Source organism: Natator depressus, chromosome 5 (genome assembly GCF_965152275.1).
Source record: "Natator depressus isolate rNatDep1 chromosome 5, rNatDep2.hap1, whole genome shotgun sequence".
Lineage (NCBI taxonomy): Eukaryota > Metazoa > Chordata > Testudines > Cheloniidae > Natator > Natator depressus.
Window position 1 is genome coordinate 25,274,509 of NC_134238.1, and position 14,962 is coordinate 25,289,470.

General features: G+C 39.9%; 1 protein-coding gene across 1 annotated transcript in view; it reads left to right on the forward strand.

Annotated features, from left to right (window-relative positions):
- Positions 1–14,183, forward strand: part of SLC1A3 (solute carrier family 1 member 3) — an 86,221-nt gene extending 72,038 nt beyond the window's left edge. The window contains exons 6-10 of the mRNA XM_074952485.1: positions 4,164–4,459; positions 7,170–7,403; positions 7,815–8,009; positions 9,268–9,402; positions 12,019–14,183. Coding sequence (XP_074808586.1) covers positions 4,164–4,459; positions 7,170–7,403; positions 7,815–8,009; positions 9,268–9,402; positions 12,019–12,223 — 1,065 coding nt within the window. The 3' untranslated portion in view covers positions 12,224–14,183. The remainder of the gene's footprint in view (positions 1–4,163; positions 4,460–7,169; positions 7,404–7,814; positions 8,010–9,267; positions 9,403–12,018) is intronic.
- The last annotated feature ends 779 nt before the right edge of the window (positions 14,184–14,962 follow it).

The following is a 14,962-nucleotide window of genomic DNA, read 5'->3' on the forward strand; positions in this document are numbered from 1 at the left end:
ATGCTGAATCATGAATCTGAGGTACCATTTTTCTTATGTTTCTCATTTTTGCTCTTATAGCGTATTTCACGTTGGTAGTGGCAGGCTAGGAGGTTTGAGCTGGTACAATGGTCACCATTAAAAAATATTTCACCAAAAGTTATACCACGTATCCGAGTCACCAAATTTACATTATATTCTAATTGCATTATCTCACATACCATGGTGTTATCTCTGTTGGTAAAAACTGAATTTTAACAGTAACCATTTTATGTCACTATCTTTTTTGCAAGCTAATTACTGAAGTGTTCGACTACACTAGTATGAGGTTGCTAATTTAAATGTCATGCAGTAAATACAAATCAAATTGCTTTCAATGGTTTGTATCATCAAATGCAGTGATGATTCATTTTAGTATGTAAGGCAATCAATACTGTTTGTTTTCATACTAGGATAATTTAATTAAAATTCATCTTGAAATATATTATTCATTACTGAAATAACACCATAGTTTGCAAAAGTCCAATAATGCCATTATTTTAATCTCTATAATGCTATCAAGGGAAAAAAGGCTCTACCTTGAAATGAAGGGGCCATATCCGCCGCTGGTATAAATTAGCATAGCTCCATTGGCTTGTGAGGATCTCTGGCACATCATGTATTGGTAACTTGGACCTGGTGTATTACTGCCAAAAATATAACAACCTTGTTTTCCTGATACCCCAGTCCTGCAATGCCTTTCTTACATGAATAGCCTTAACTCTCATAAGTAGTCCCATTTTAAAAATAGTCAAAAGAATAAAGACTCGCAGTATCAGGAAGTAAGATATTAAAATGTCACTTTGATCGAACTGAACTCTACTAGAGTTCAGTTTAACACTGTAATTTATAGAAATATCCTCACCCAGCCCCCAATATATAGCTTGTGCCTTTCCCTTCACATAAGGGCCCACACAGATAACCTAGTCGTCCTCCCACTGAGATGCAGTAGCTGTCTACTTAAAAGTGACCATCTTCTGGTTCCCAGCTTGGACTGATAAGGACTGGGATTTATTAGCAGTTCAGGCACTGCATCTCAGTTAAGGAGACTGTGATTTGTTGTATAAACCCCACACTGGAACTAAAGGGGTTAAAGAGCAACTCAGGGCCCAGGTGACTCTATCCAGCCTCACCTGCAAAGCATGTGCCAGCTGGAAGTGGAGCAGAAGGGACCTGATAGGGCAGGGAGAAAAAGCTATCTTGAGAGCTCCTGAAGAAGGGGTCTGCAGAAACCTTTTCCCTGAGGGAAAGAGCCTGCCTTCAGAGCCCAGAGGGGCTGAAGGTTCAATTATTCTCTTCTTCTTTCACTACTCTGAGGCAAACTGCAAGGCTTTGGTGAGAGAGTGGGTGGTAGGAAGTGGTCTGGGGAGACAGCTTAAAAGCAGTCCTGGGTGCTGGACATTGGTGCCTCTTACAAGACCCTGGGCCACAGACTAGTGGAGTAGGGGGCCTGGGTTCCCTTCCGAATCCCCCTTGTTAAGAAGGGCATGAAAATCCTCACTTCCAGACTCTCCCTCGGGGAAGGAAGCAGAGGTATAGACCTTTAGAATCCTGCAGCAGGGATTAGACACCCACAGGGATCAATAGATAGACTAAAGGTTCCCCCACCCCCAATCCTGAGGGTGGGGGTCACCATGTCTTCCTTAGGACTCTATCAACCTGCAAATAAATAAGACTGATGGGTGACTTGACTGAAGGATCGTGACTGTAGCCAAGGGGAAATATTGGAGGTGGGGCAAGCAGAGGCCTAGCCCCCTAACCACTAGGTGATGCCACCAATGAACACAGTCCATCACAGAGACTTCAAAGCAGTTGCTCCTGGAAATGTTGCTGCCGTTGGTACTCCTACATAAATGGCAGCAAGACTTGTTGAACAGCAGCCTGGGGTTGATGCTGATGACTCAGCAATTCCATCATCGATTTCAAGACCTCCTACATTTACTCCCTTTGTGAAGAAGCTGTTTCATCTTGCCCTGACACTATCTGTATGTAGGTGGAGTTCCCACCCTGCTCCTAACACAATACACTCATTGGCTGCAGGCCAAACTTACCCTCTTCTTGGGGTTTCCTTGATTGTAACCTAAAAGGCAACAATAAAATATAAACCTCAGCCTATATTTTCTCCTGAGACCAACTAGAATTCTTCCCTGCACTAATACTGTGTCTTACACCCTAGTTTTCTGTGCCTCAGAATGACACCCATTATCCACTCAGACCCTTTCATATCCTGGTCTGGCATTAAAAGGATGACATAATCTGGCTGACAGGGTGAGTCAGCAGAAAAGCTCTACATCTGTGCAGGGTTCTAGCACCTGACATCTGAATCAGCAGAAGAGTTCTGAATCTCTCTGTACGGTCCTTGAACTTGATACCCTATTTCATGCCCTTAAAGATAATATTATCTAATAAAGGATCAAGTGTTTCCCTCTATTGAAATGGAATTTGAGAAATGGTGCAAGGTGGAAGACATTAACTCAGTGTCTCCTAAATCTAATTTAAAAAAAATGATTGTGTAATTTACATACCCACCGCTCCTGCACATTCACCGCTTGCAGACCTGTTGCTTTCATAAAGCCTCCTGGGTACTTTTTTCCCCTTAAAAGCAAGAATACAAATATATAAGTCACAATTACCATTGCTAGGTGCATGGAAAAAGAGTTGGAAATGTTTGAAGTACCACATTAGATGGTACCTGGCGAGATATTACTGAGTCAAATAAATAATATTCCTTTAATTATAAATTCCAGGTAATTTCCATTTCTCAGATTACATGATTAGTGATTAGTGGTTTCTTTACAAATTTGATTTAAAACCCTTGAGTATCTGGCTATTTTGACAAATGTGTCCTTGTATAAAAGGTTTCCACTAAATCTTCAGAAAGGTACTTCCGCTGGGAGTTAAGGACTGAATCCACCTTCATGACTGCAATGGTTGAGCAGTGCATCAAGATCGTGTGTCTGATGTATGGAATCTAACCATACCTCAGACCAGTTGACTCTTTTCTTCCCCTACACTCAGGTTGCTGTTCTTAGTCACAAGAATGCCAACTATGCATTCATTTCACTTAAAAACTTCCAAAGTCTTGCAATAGTTTTGAACTATTAGTAATAATACTGAACTCCTTGGGCCTGATCCTCATTATCAGTGGGTAGGTGTAATGGGGTAAAATTATCAACATCGCCTAAGTGACTTAGATGCCTAAGTACCATTGGGTGCAATGAGATAAAAGTTCCTGAGTCACTTAGGTGCTTTTAAAAAATGTTACCCAGAGAGGTGTAAAGATGCCTTTATGTAAATGAGAATTAGGTTCCTTGTGTTTAGACAGGATAGGGCTGTGATTTGTTTTCTGGTACAGATATAAATATGCAGGATATGAAATTATCCTGGGAAAAATAGAAATGAATACATTGTGAAATATTGTTTTTAAAGCAAAGATTTGGAGAATGCTGAGAACTTGAATCTCATTTGTCCACCTGATGTCAGTGGTCACACGAAACAGAATTAGTTTGTAAACAAAGAGGTAAATCAATAACAAATGGTTAAAAAGAGAGAGAAAAATTCATGGCTTTGTTAGGGAAAAAATATGTAAAAGTCCTAATTTCAGTATTTAAAAAAGGAAAAGTCATGATACTTATATCATCCTTACATTTATTTTTCCAGTAGAAAAGTAGGAAATATCTGTAATCAATAGTTTAAAAGCATATAAAGAGCCAAAAAAGGCCAATTCATGGAAGTCTTGCTGAGTAGTAGGCAAACTCAGTGAAAAAATCATGACTCATTATAAAAACACAAACTAAAAGACACAGTTTTGTCACAAAAATCATATCTCTGACAAACATAGAGCTTTGATCAAACATACAGCTTTGATCAAAGCTGTATGTTTGAAATATTAATCTGAGCACATGAATTCTTGAAAATAAGGGTGAAATGCTGGCTCCATTGAAGCCAATGTGAGGTTTTCCATTTACTTCAGGAGATCCAGAATTTCACCCTAAAACTTTATTTTACCCCTAAATATGACACAAACTAATAACTCAAAAGACATTTTAAAATTGGGAAGTAATACTGCTAGTTTCACAAAAGTGTACTCATCTGTTTTTGCAGTAAGTCACTCTGTTTTCTGTCTTTTCTTCTTTTTTTTTAAGTTCAAAACAAACTATGACAAGAGAATATTTAGAGTAGCAATTCCACCCAATGAAACATCCGTGGTGGCTTCCGTAATAAACAATGTATCAGAAGCAATGGAAACCCTAACTCGAATGAAAGAGGAGGTGATCCCTGTTCCAGGTGCCGTAAATGGAGTGAATGCACTGGGACTGGTGGTCTTCTCAATAAGCTTCGGATTGGTGATTGGGAACATGAAGGAGCAAGGGCAGCCATTAAGACACTTCTTTGATAGCCTTAATGAAGCTATCATGAGATTGGTAGCTCTAATCATGTGGTAAGTGCCTCTGTTAAGTGCTATGTTAAATTATTATGTCAAAATGTTTTGAACATTCAGCACTAGCATGTGCTGGATACTGAGGACCTGTGTTTTGCAGGAGGTCAGATTAGAAATTCATTGTTCAGCTTTGCTGGAAGGAGGACAGGAGAGACTGGCTGTGATTTAATTAGGCCACACGTTTATTCCTAAATGTCAGTGAGTACCTGGCAGATAAAAGTGTACAATGCAGGTAATTCCATAATCGTTTACATATACCTGGGGGGGAGGCGCTGCTATCAGCCCTCCCCCTTTACCCATCCTGGTCCCCAGCCAACCAGCTGCTGGGATCTCACCACCTCCCCCGCTCAAATGTAGATTAAGGGGGGCTATAAAAGAGGTGGGGTTGGCTCCCTGCTGTGCCAGTCATAGGAGCCCTGAAGCCCCCCTTCTCTTCATTTAAAGAATATCGCCTTTAAATCCTTTACCAATCCATTTTATATGATCACTGTATCCCTTCCCTACTGAGTACCTGCACTAGATATCCACCCACATTTACATAATGAGTCGAGACATTGTAACCTAACCGTCATTTCATGTTTGCCCCAACTAAGCCCCCAACCCACTGTAGGGAAGGTGAAAAAACCCACCTTGCCTTGGCCAATCTGGTGGTATGGGAAAAATGCCTTCCCAGACCCCTGAGAAAGGAGCAACTGGCGTCATCCGCACAGCGGATCATGAAAAACCTGGTATTTAACTATTTCTTGTGGGTGGGAGGATTGGTGTTGCTCTACCTGATCCAGGTAAAAAGAGGGCTTTTCCTGCATCAGCACGGACCTAAATAGTCTCCCCTCTCTTCCAGTCACTGGGGGCAGGGGATGGGTCAGCATCCGCACACTGACCTGGTCTGAAGCTACTGCAGCAAGTCACTCTCACACTCAGCAGTCTTTCCAAGGGGGCAGCCTTTCCAGCCTAAAAAGGGCCACACATCTTTTCCTTCAAGCCAAACAATGCCCCCACAGCTTAATGTACAGTGAGGTCATCATGGTCTCTTCTGGCCTTAAAAATCTATGAATCTAAGAATCTTCTGCTGCTGAAAATTGGTATAGCTCCATTGACTTCACTAGACCTACCCCAACTGACAGCTGCTGAGGATCCAGTCCTGAAGGATAATACCTGTTTAGCTATTTATAACTAAACATAATGTTGTAAAATTGAGTTCTGCACACTGATCATCTGAAAAGGATCTAAATATTTTAATGTATATTCATCTCTTGATGCATGTAAGTAATTCCTATTGTCATTACCATTAAGAGGTAAATATACTCTTTAGAGTCCATGACAGAGTTTGCTTGGCATATAAAGATTCTCTTACCATACCCTAACTCTTATTACTCCTTCCCTCTAACTCGAGATAGGCACCTTGTCACAATCCCATTCATCAACAATATGCCCATTATTTTCATTAGTTCAGAACACTATTTGCATTTGCAATGTGCATAGCATAGTAATATGTCACTGCTATTCACAAATGTTCATTCTCCTGTGAATTGCTGTTAGTTTTTATATGGTATTCTACAGACAAATAAAAATGAAATCCCTGTTCAGAAGGGTTACCATAAAATCTTCACAAAGTCTAAGATGCAACATTTCTCAGTCAGAGGCCAAACACAACAATTCATTTATGAAATGACATCTTCCCTCATTTGCTACAGCAGATCGTCTTACACACATATACATCTCCAGTGTCATGGAAACTCCTTAAGTAATGGATGCAAAGCTATAAAGTTTATTTTTTATAAAAATTTCTAATATTTTTTCATACATTTTGTCCTTTACAATCACATCTCTAAACATTATTAATTATTATGATTATACTGGAAATGTTTGAGAATTTAAAATATGGGGAGAGAATTATTACATTGGGAAAACTTCAAGGTGGGTTTGATGGCTGCTGAGAGTAATGGTATAATGAATGTAATAATCAAGTTATGTTATTTTACATGAGTGTAGTAAAATGACAGGTAACAACTTTGTAAATAAGACCCTGTGAAAAGTCCAGCTGCAGTTAAGATTATCTTTTATATACCTTAACTAGCAGGTTGCCATATTGAGCGTTAGAGCCCGACCTCAGCTCTGGCTGAGTAGTATTTGGCACAGCTGAGGAAAGTGGTTTAAGCTACTTTTGCAAAGCCCCAACCGTGTGCACAGTCTCCATCATAAAATCAGCCTCCAGGTGGCTCTACCTATCCTATGCCCAGCTGCCTATGGACTGAAGCAGCCTGGCATCAGCCAAACCTAATAGCTTTCTGGCTGTACCTCTTTCCCCAACCACATTCAGCACTGAGAACCAGGAGGCAGGTAGCAAAGGAGCCACTACCCCAGCCCTACACAACCCAGCCATTCCCCCACAGGGGGAATCCTCAGGGAATTGTTTAAAGTGGCTTTTAAATGGTAGTCAGGACTCCACAGGAGTCCACCAGCTGTCAATGGCTGGGAGATGGACTGACTGCATTCTGTTCCTGACCTCCTCTTTGCTGACCCTGACCCCAGCAGAGCCATGCAAGTGTTGCAGCCACTTTCACTGCTGTAGCCTCCACCAGGTTGACTTGCCACTGCCCAGGATCTTGAATTGGGTCCAGGATGTTTATGGTCATTATATCAGTATAACTTTGTAAACAAACAAACATCTATTTGTTCAGCACATATTGATTTGCTTACTTATTTGTAGGTATGCCCCACTCGGTATCATGTTCTTGATTGCTGGGAAAATTGTTGAGATGGAAGATATGGGTGTGATTGGTGGACAGCTTGCCATGTACACTGTAACAGTTATCATTGGTTTGCTCATTCATGCTATTATTGTTCTACCACTACTCTACTTCCTGGTTGTTCGTAAGAACCCTTGGGTATTTATTGGAGGACTTCTGCAGGCATTGATCACAGCTTTGGGAACATCTTCAAGGTACGCTATGAAATTTTAAATCCCAATTATAAATAAAATCTGACCAAAATGTTTCCAATCCTGCAGTCCATATGCAAATCTCCAATGGATGTCAATGAGAGGGCCTTAGTCTACACAAATACCATGAAGCATTAGAAAAGATGGTTTTCTGCCATGAAGAAATTTACAAATATCACTGGAGGTACTGCTGTAATTACTAGGCCCACAAAGTTAAAACAATATCTACGTCTGAGAAATCTATGCTATAATATTATTGGTATGATGAACAACATAGGCTGATATAGCTGAATAAATTCATTGTCATAGACTAATTTTTTATGCTTTTGGACACTATTTCAGGCCTACTCCTCTCTAGTATAGAAGATTATTATATAAATGAGTATGTATATTGTCTTTTTTTTCTTGTTTTAGTTCTGCCACCCTACCCATAACATTTAAATGTCTAGAAGAGAATAATGGAGTGGACAAGCGTATTACAAGATTTGTGCTCCCAGTGGGTGCTACAATTAACATGGATGGGACTGCTTTATATGAGGCTTTGGCTGCAATTTTCATCGCACAGGTTAACAACTTTGAACTGAACTTTGGGCAGATTATCACAATCAGGTATAGAAGCCATTATCTATATACTTTGATTCAACGTGCCTTTAAATAACAATGGTGTGAACAACTGATCATTGCATTTAAGAGGGTCAGCAACAGCCATCATTTTAAAAGTATTTTACTTTAGATAGCTTAAGTATCTGTGCTTAAGAGCTGTAGGTTTATATTCTGCACAGTGCTGTCCAGTGGGTGCATACTCCAGTTGCAATTTGTGTTAGAGTAAGTTATTACTATGAAGAATGCTAGGAGCAGAAAAGGTGTTACTGAGACATAGCAAAGTACTGTAGTTGGTGTTGTCTAATTGTCTCTTTCTATTTGTGATTCAGCTGCATGTGAAGTATGCACCATAAGCAATCAACACAGTAACATGCTACAATACTAATGCTAAGGGAATACAAATGAATTGGAGAAATCTCAGATTTTGTTCATTATGAACTTTGTGCTGTAAGAAGCATGTCTAGTTTTAAAAATGGTCATCCTAGTTCAATATTCAATCAAGACAAGGGAAAATTCTGCTTTCAGATCCTCATGACTCATTTTGATTCTGGATATCTGCTCTCCAGTACATATATGAAACTTGCCATGGATTATATGGATACTGTCTTTTAGATTAAGTTCTCTAGTATTACATAGGGATGATAAATGATGTGTTATCATTAGATCTGTGCTTTAAATCTTGATTCCTCCATAAGATACAGAAGATTATTTATCAAACAAGGATGAGATGAGACCAAGAAAATTCAGATCGAGATCCACATTTCTCTAAAGCCCAAAAGGTGCTTAGATCCAGGGTTTCAGCCATTATTAAGATAAGGGCTAACTATGAAGTTTGGATCCAGATCCACACTTTCATAAAGTTTGCATGTGTTCAGATTGGGGATTTAGTTCAGACCCGTCTCTAAAATAGGCATTTCTACTTAAAGACCCCTTAGGTCTCTGCACCATGTGTTTCTCCAACAATGTGAAATTGTATGAAAACTCAGAAAGAAAACTACCCACTCGAATGCCTGCCTTGATTCAGATTTTTCTCTAGAGCCCTTTATACAATTGGGAAAATTGTCTTTTCCTTTTTTGTTTGTACAGTGCCTAGTACAATGGTGTGCTGCTCCATCCCTGGGGCTGCTAGTTGTTATCATTATTATAACATGTATTCATCCTAAAATCAGTAATTTTCTTCATAACTTTTAAAATGTTTACTAAATAGTAAGGAGACTTCTTTTTGGAAACTGACTTATTTCTTCACTGTCATCTCTCTACACAGCATCACAGCTACAGCTGCCAGTATTGGGGCTGCAGGAATTCCTCAAGCCGGACTGGTCACCATGGTCATTGTGTTGACATCTGTTGGTTTGCCTACAGAGGACATCACTCTTATCATTGCAGTAGACTGGTTCTTGTGAGTATTTCTTACAGAGTCCTTAAAGGGCTATAGCATATTATAAAATACATTGGACAGGGACATTCTGATAATTTCTGATTTGTGATCATGTGATAAGTTGGCTTATTCCTTTACTGAAAATAGTTGAAAAATGTGGTTATTTTGAAGAATAAAATTTTATCCTACCGTGAAGGAGGCTCAAAGTCTGAAAATTCAGTGGATCAGTTTAGAGTTGATTTATCCCAACCCTTCTGGCTGTCCAGACCAGTGAAGATTTGTGTGCTTTCCCTAAGGATGGATGAATTGAATAGTTAGTCTTCTGAATAATATGCATATTAGCCTTATCAGCCATCTGAATATGGCCAGACATTTGGCTAATGTGGCTGACTCATTTGTTTCCCCACCTCTGTGTCTGCTAGAGAAGGGGTTCTTGACATTTTCTTTCTGAATGATGCTATAAAAACTCCAGGGCCAGAGAAAGGGAGTGGGGGGCTGGCTCAGGGCTCCAGGCTTCAGCTGCCATGGACCCTCAGTTGAGAACCACTGTGCTAAAGGAGGAGAACACTGAGCAACCTTCCTACATCTGTAAGTACCTGTGGAATCCCCTTAGGCCCAGCTGCATTTCTCTGTGCATGGTTATAGGGATAGAACAGCATCACTGTCAGCAGCAGAAGCCAGGAACCTTTCCATGTCTGCCAGTGCAAATAAGGGTGACAGACAGGCTGATCCACTTACCTGGAGATGCCTTTGTGGAGCTAGGGTAATTGAAGAGGTAGGTGTTCCTCCACTCCATGTCAATGTCTGTCAGGGAAGGATAGCAGCCATTTTCCCCCTTTTCTCCATCCCAGCTCTTCAGAGAGTATTTGTTTGGATCACTTGATAATTACCTTTTCTGTTCATTCCCTCTGAGGCACCGGGCATTGGCCACTGTTGGAAGACAGGATACTGGGCTAGATGGACCTTTGGTCTGACCCAGTATGGCCCTTCTTATGTTATGTCCTTTTCACAGTCCTACTTCTTATCTAGATAGAGTAAAGGGGAATGCTGCTAAAAGTGAGAAGGCAGGGGAGAGATGAAATGGCTGTTGTTCTCCCATGGAAGACATCCAGAGAGGTATGAGAGTTCACCTAACTGTTCATTCCTATTACCACCCCCACTTCCTGACAGCAGCTCAAAGTAAGTGTAGAGAAGCGTTTGAGCCCATTGAGAGGGAGTACAGGGAAATTCAGATGAAATATATGCGGGGTTAAACAGTTTCCCAATACTAGGGTCATTTGCCCATCCCTACGCTTTACGCTATTCCTCACAGGATTGCCTATGGATGGTGCTATTCTAGGACTGAAAATACAGCAGCACCGTAGCTCATGTTGTGATTCAGTGAGTACCAGAAAGAAAACTGATCTTTACCCCAACAGTAGTGTTACTTATGACAACAATGTTCAGTTTTTAAGGGTATCACTAACTCTGTGAGATTCTCACCATGTGCATAGATCCCAAACATTTAAGGTCTAGGCAGGTGGATGTGATGAGAAGGTGAAATCCAGCCCCAACCTGCCTCCAGGATTGCTGTGCATTCTTCCTCCCCTCCAGCTGTTATTCCAGCCTATGGGCTGTGTTGTGAGTTTAACATGTCTCAGTAGCTCCTCTGTGGACCTTCCTCCAGCCCTTTACCATTGGGTCCTTCTGTGCAACCCTTTCACAGCACGTAGGGGTTATATTTACACCCCTGAAGAGCTGGGTAAGATGCTGGGCTGTCCACTAGCCCAAGAAGAACTAATGTCACAACAGAGTATTGGCTGAACCAAACCTTAAGCAAAAATGTCAAAAATGATTTCCTGTGCCCACTATGGACTATAACTCCCAGACGCTTTTCCTTCACATCTCAGCCACTCCAGATCTTTCTCCTAACACAGGGACTCATACAGGAGAAATTCCTGCCATCCTACAGCTCAACTGATTTTTGCTGGCCTTTATATGGACCAGCACCCAGCTCCTCAAAAGTATTTAAGTGCCTAACTCCCTTTGAAATCACTCAAAACCTCAACTGGGATGCAGCTGATCAGTCACAGGCAGGGCTGGGCCCATCTGCCCTTAAAGGGGCTAGTCACACAGTGACAGGCTGCTTGCCTGCAGTCTCCATGTGCAATCATTGGGGGGTCTTAAGTGGTACAACGGCCCTTGCTCTGGACCTCTGCAGCACGCATGAATATCACCCTAGATTATTTACAATAGTTTATTTTCATTCTGGGAATGACAGCTAAGAAGGCAACATTCAGTCAATTCAGATATCAGGAGGTCATTACACCTGACTTATTGTAACATACTCACAAGCCCCCAAACATGAGCTGCCACAAGCCCACTCTGCTCAGATCACTTCATAACATAGCAATCATATCATCCTGTGAAATGGCTAGTAACATTATGTTTCAGGTCACTGCATTAGGCTTAGAATTCTGGTACAATTGTTAGTTTCCGCAAAGATGGAGTAATGCTATTAACATTTCTGATAGATGAATACACGTAGAAGTATTGGATCATCTCATGGTTATTTTCAAAAGCTATTTTACACAGAGACTCTGAATGTTTCACTTAAACAAGTGGGGAAAACAAGACTAACGCAACTATTTTCCACAGGGACCGTCTTCGTACCACTACAAATGTCTTGGGTGACTCCATTGGTGCAGGGATTGTTGAACATTTGTCACGGAATGAGCTGAAGAACAGGGATGCTGAGATGGGTAATTCCGTGATAGAAGAGAATGAAATGAAAAAACCATACCAACTGATCTCACAGGAAAATGAGAGCGAAAAACCATTAGACAGTGAAACCAAGATGTAGGATAGACCAGGCATGATTCCAACACCAGGAGTGTGGGAAACATACTTTCTACAACCATTTATATCTTGTTTTCAAGAAGTCCATTTATATCTTGCTTTCCCCCATATGATAGCATTGGAACAGAGTTGATCAAAAACATTCTGAATTAGCAGTGCCCAAGGTATGTGTTTGCATCCCACTTAAAAAAAAATTGGCGAGTTATCATACTGGTCCTGCTAGAGATGTGCTAACTGGAGGCGGGGGAGAGGGGGAAGAGGGAGAGTGTCTATTAAATCATTAAAAAACATACCAGTGTATATGTTACTCAGTCCTGTAAATGTGATCTCGTTTTTATAAGCTGGAAAGTCACAATAGATAATACAGCCTGAAAAGGGTTTTATTTTTTTAAATACCTATTGCCCATTTCTTAACATCAGTAAGCACACAAATCAACATTTTTAACTTGACAACTGCACCCAAACAAGGAAATTAACAGGATTTCTTTTTTTTCCCTTCTGGTGATATGTTATTTCTTTATCCTATTACTAGCAAGACAATAAAAAGGAGGACTTTTAAATTTAAAAAAAAGTAGAGATGTTCAGGTAAAAAAAATACCCACAATCAGCACTTTTATCAGCTGAGCTGAAATGTCATTTCTGAGGAGGTGATTTCATCTTAATAGGACACTTTAGGGTCAGTGAGGGCCAGTTCTTGACAAGTGCTTAGCACTTTCAGCTCCCACTGACCAGCAGACACTTATGCATATGTGTATTTTCACTCACCTGAGTAGTCCCCTTAACTTCAATGCCACTACTCACATGAGCAATGTTACACATATGCAGAGAAGTGCTTGAAGGATTGTATGCTTTTTGGGGTGGGAGGTGTACTTCATCTGTGCTCAGAAGGCACATAGCACACTGTGGGTGCATTCACAATCTAAATAATATGTAATAAAAATAGCAGAGAGGGCCAACACTTTGCAAGAGGTACTTCATACCTGGCAAGAGATGCTCCGAACCTAATTGGATGGGGCTCTAAACCTGTCTGTGTTGCTGAAATTGCATTGCTGGAAGACCTGTGACCAAGAGGTCACTTTCAAAAAATGGAAATATTGTCATCAGTTAGCCTGGTGTCATTCCATGAATAAGTAGTAAAACTATTAGCCAAATATTCCTTGTTTTACATAGGGGAGAGAACTCCCCATCTCACTGGGAGGTTCCCATATCTTTTTGGGTTTACCAGGAGCAACTCAAATATAAAAAATAAATTTTTAGAAAGCAAAACTAATGGGTGCTCTATTACTTACTAGGAAAAATATATATAAACTGAAGAATAGTAAATACATTTAATAAATGTTAAAAATATAATAAGAAAAGATTTTAAGAGTAATATTGTAGATCTCCTTCAAAACACAGAGAAGGAAACAAAAAAAGGGGGGGGAGGAGAAATACACTCCGAATCCTATGGCTTTTTTTTGTTCATTTCAAGATTATTCCCTGAAAAAACCCTTTTATGAAAAATATTAATTGTATATATTTTCCTTTTCCACTCCTTCTATTACTGTAGGAGTCAAACTGGAAAGATTTATGGTGCAGTTAGAGATAGGTAACTGAGGAATACGAATCCACAAGCACAAAACTAGTTGAGTGGTCTATTTTATGTTTGATTTGTTCTGAACTAAATGTTTGGATTTGAAAATGTTTGGATTTGGTCTGAACTAAGAGAGAGAGAGACAGAACTGAGACATTCCCACGTCATACCACAACTGCCACTTGCCAAACATTCAAAAACATCTGTAGCTTTTGTCTCCAGAAGACCATAAGAATTCATATGTAATGTCAATGTAACTGTGGTGAAAATATGAGTGTGATGATTGAAGGCAGTCTTTTCCCATTTTTAAAGCAACAAGGCAGGCTTCTTTTTCCAAGAGTGACAAATCCTACTCATTTTTAGCAGGCCAGCCAATGGTAGCAGGAACAACTCATGAGTGAAGTGAGCAGAATTTAGCCGAGAGTATTCAGCAGTCAGTGCTTTAATCACCTCAAAGCTCTAGATGAATCTCTGACTGAAAGTGATAAAATGTGAACTTTTTTTGCTAACAGAATGAAAACCTAGAATGCAGACAGGCATCTTCGGATATGTAATTAGAGATATTTTTATATAGATCCTGTATTCAGTGTGTGTTTATAAAAGTTAACTTTAGAATGTCTGGAGTAACAGTTTAATTTTTGTTGAGACTCTATTTGGAAATACCCTGCAAAGACATAATGTAAATGGTTGTCTTTCTATGACATAAGTTGAAAAAAATGAATTGTGTCACAAAGTTTGTGATTTTTTTTTTTACTAACTTTGTTTCTTATGGAAATCAATTACTATAGAAAGATTCCATTCCCCATCTCTCATTGGCTCTGCATTTAGATGCACCCAATGTGGATTGAGAAACATTACTTTGTAGATGTATTTTCAATAAAAATAGTTTTACATTATTCTGGTATTGTGTGATTTCTTTCAAATTCTCTGTAGTGGGGAAATCTTCAAACACACTCCAAATATTTGAACTCATATTGTACGGTTTCAGGAAATCCTGTACTTTTTACCCAGCAGGAGCTTATTAATGCATCAGTACTTCTCAAGAATTCAAATGCCCGTTTCTTAAACTCTCACATGAATAAAACGGTTAGCCTCCACAGAATGCAAAAGGCAATTAAAGGAAGAAAAATGTGACAAAGGAAAAAAAAGATGTAAAAACACCCAGAAAGA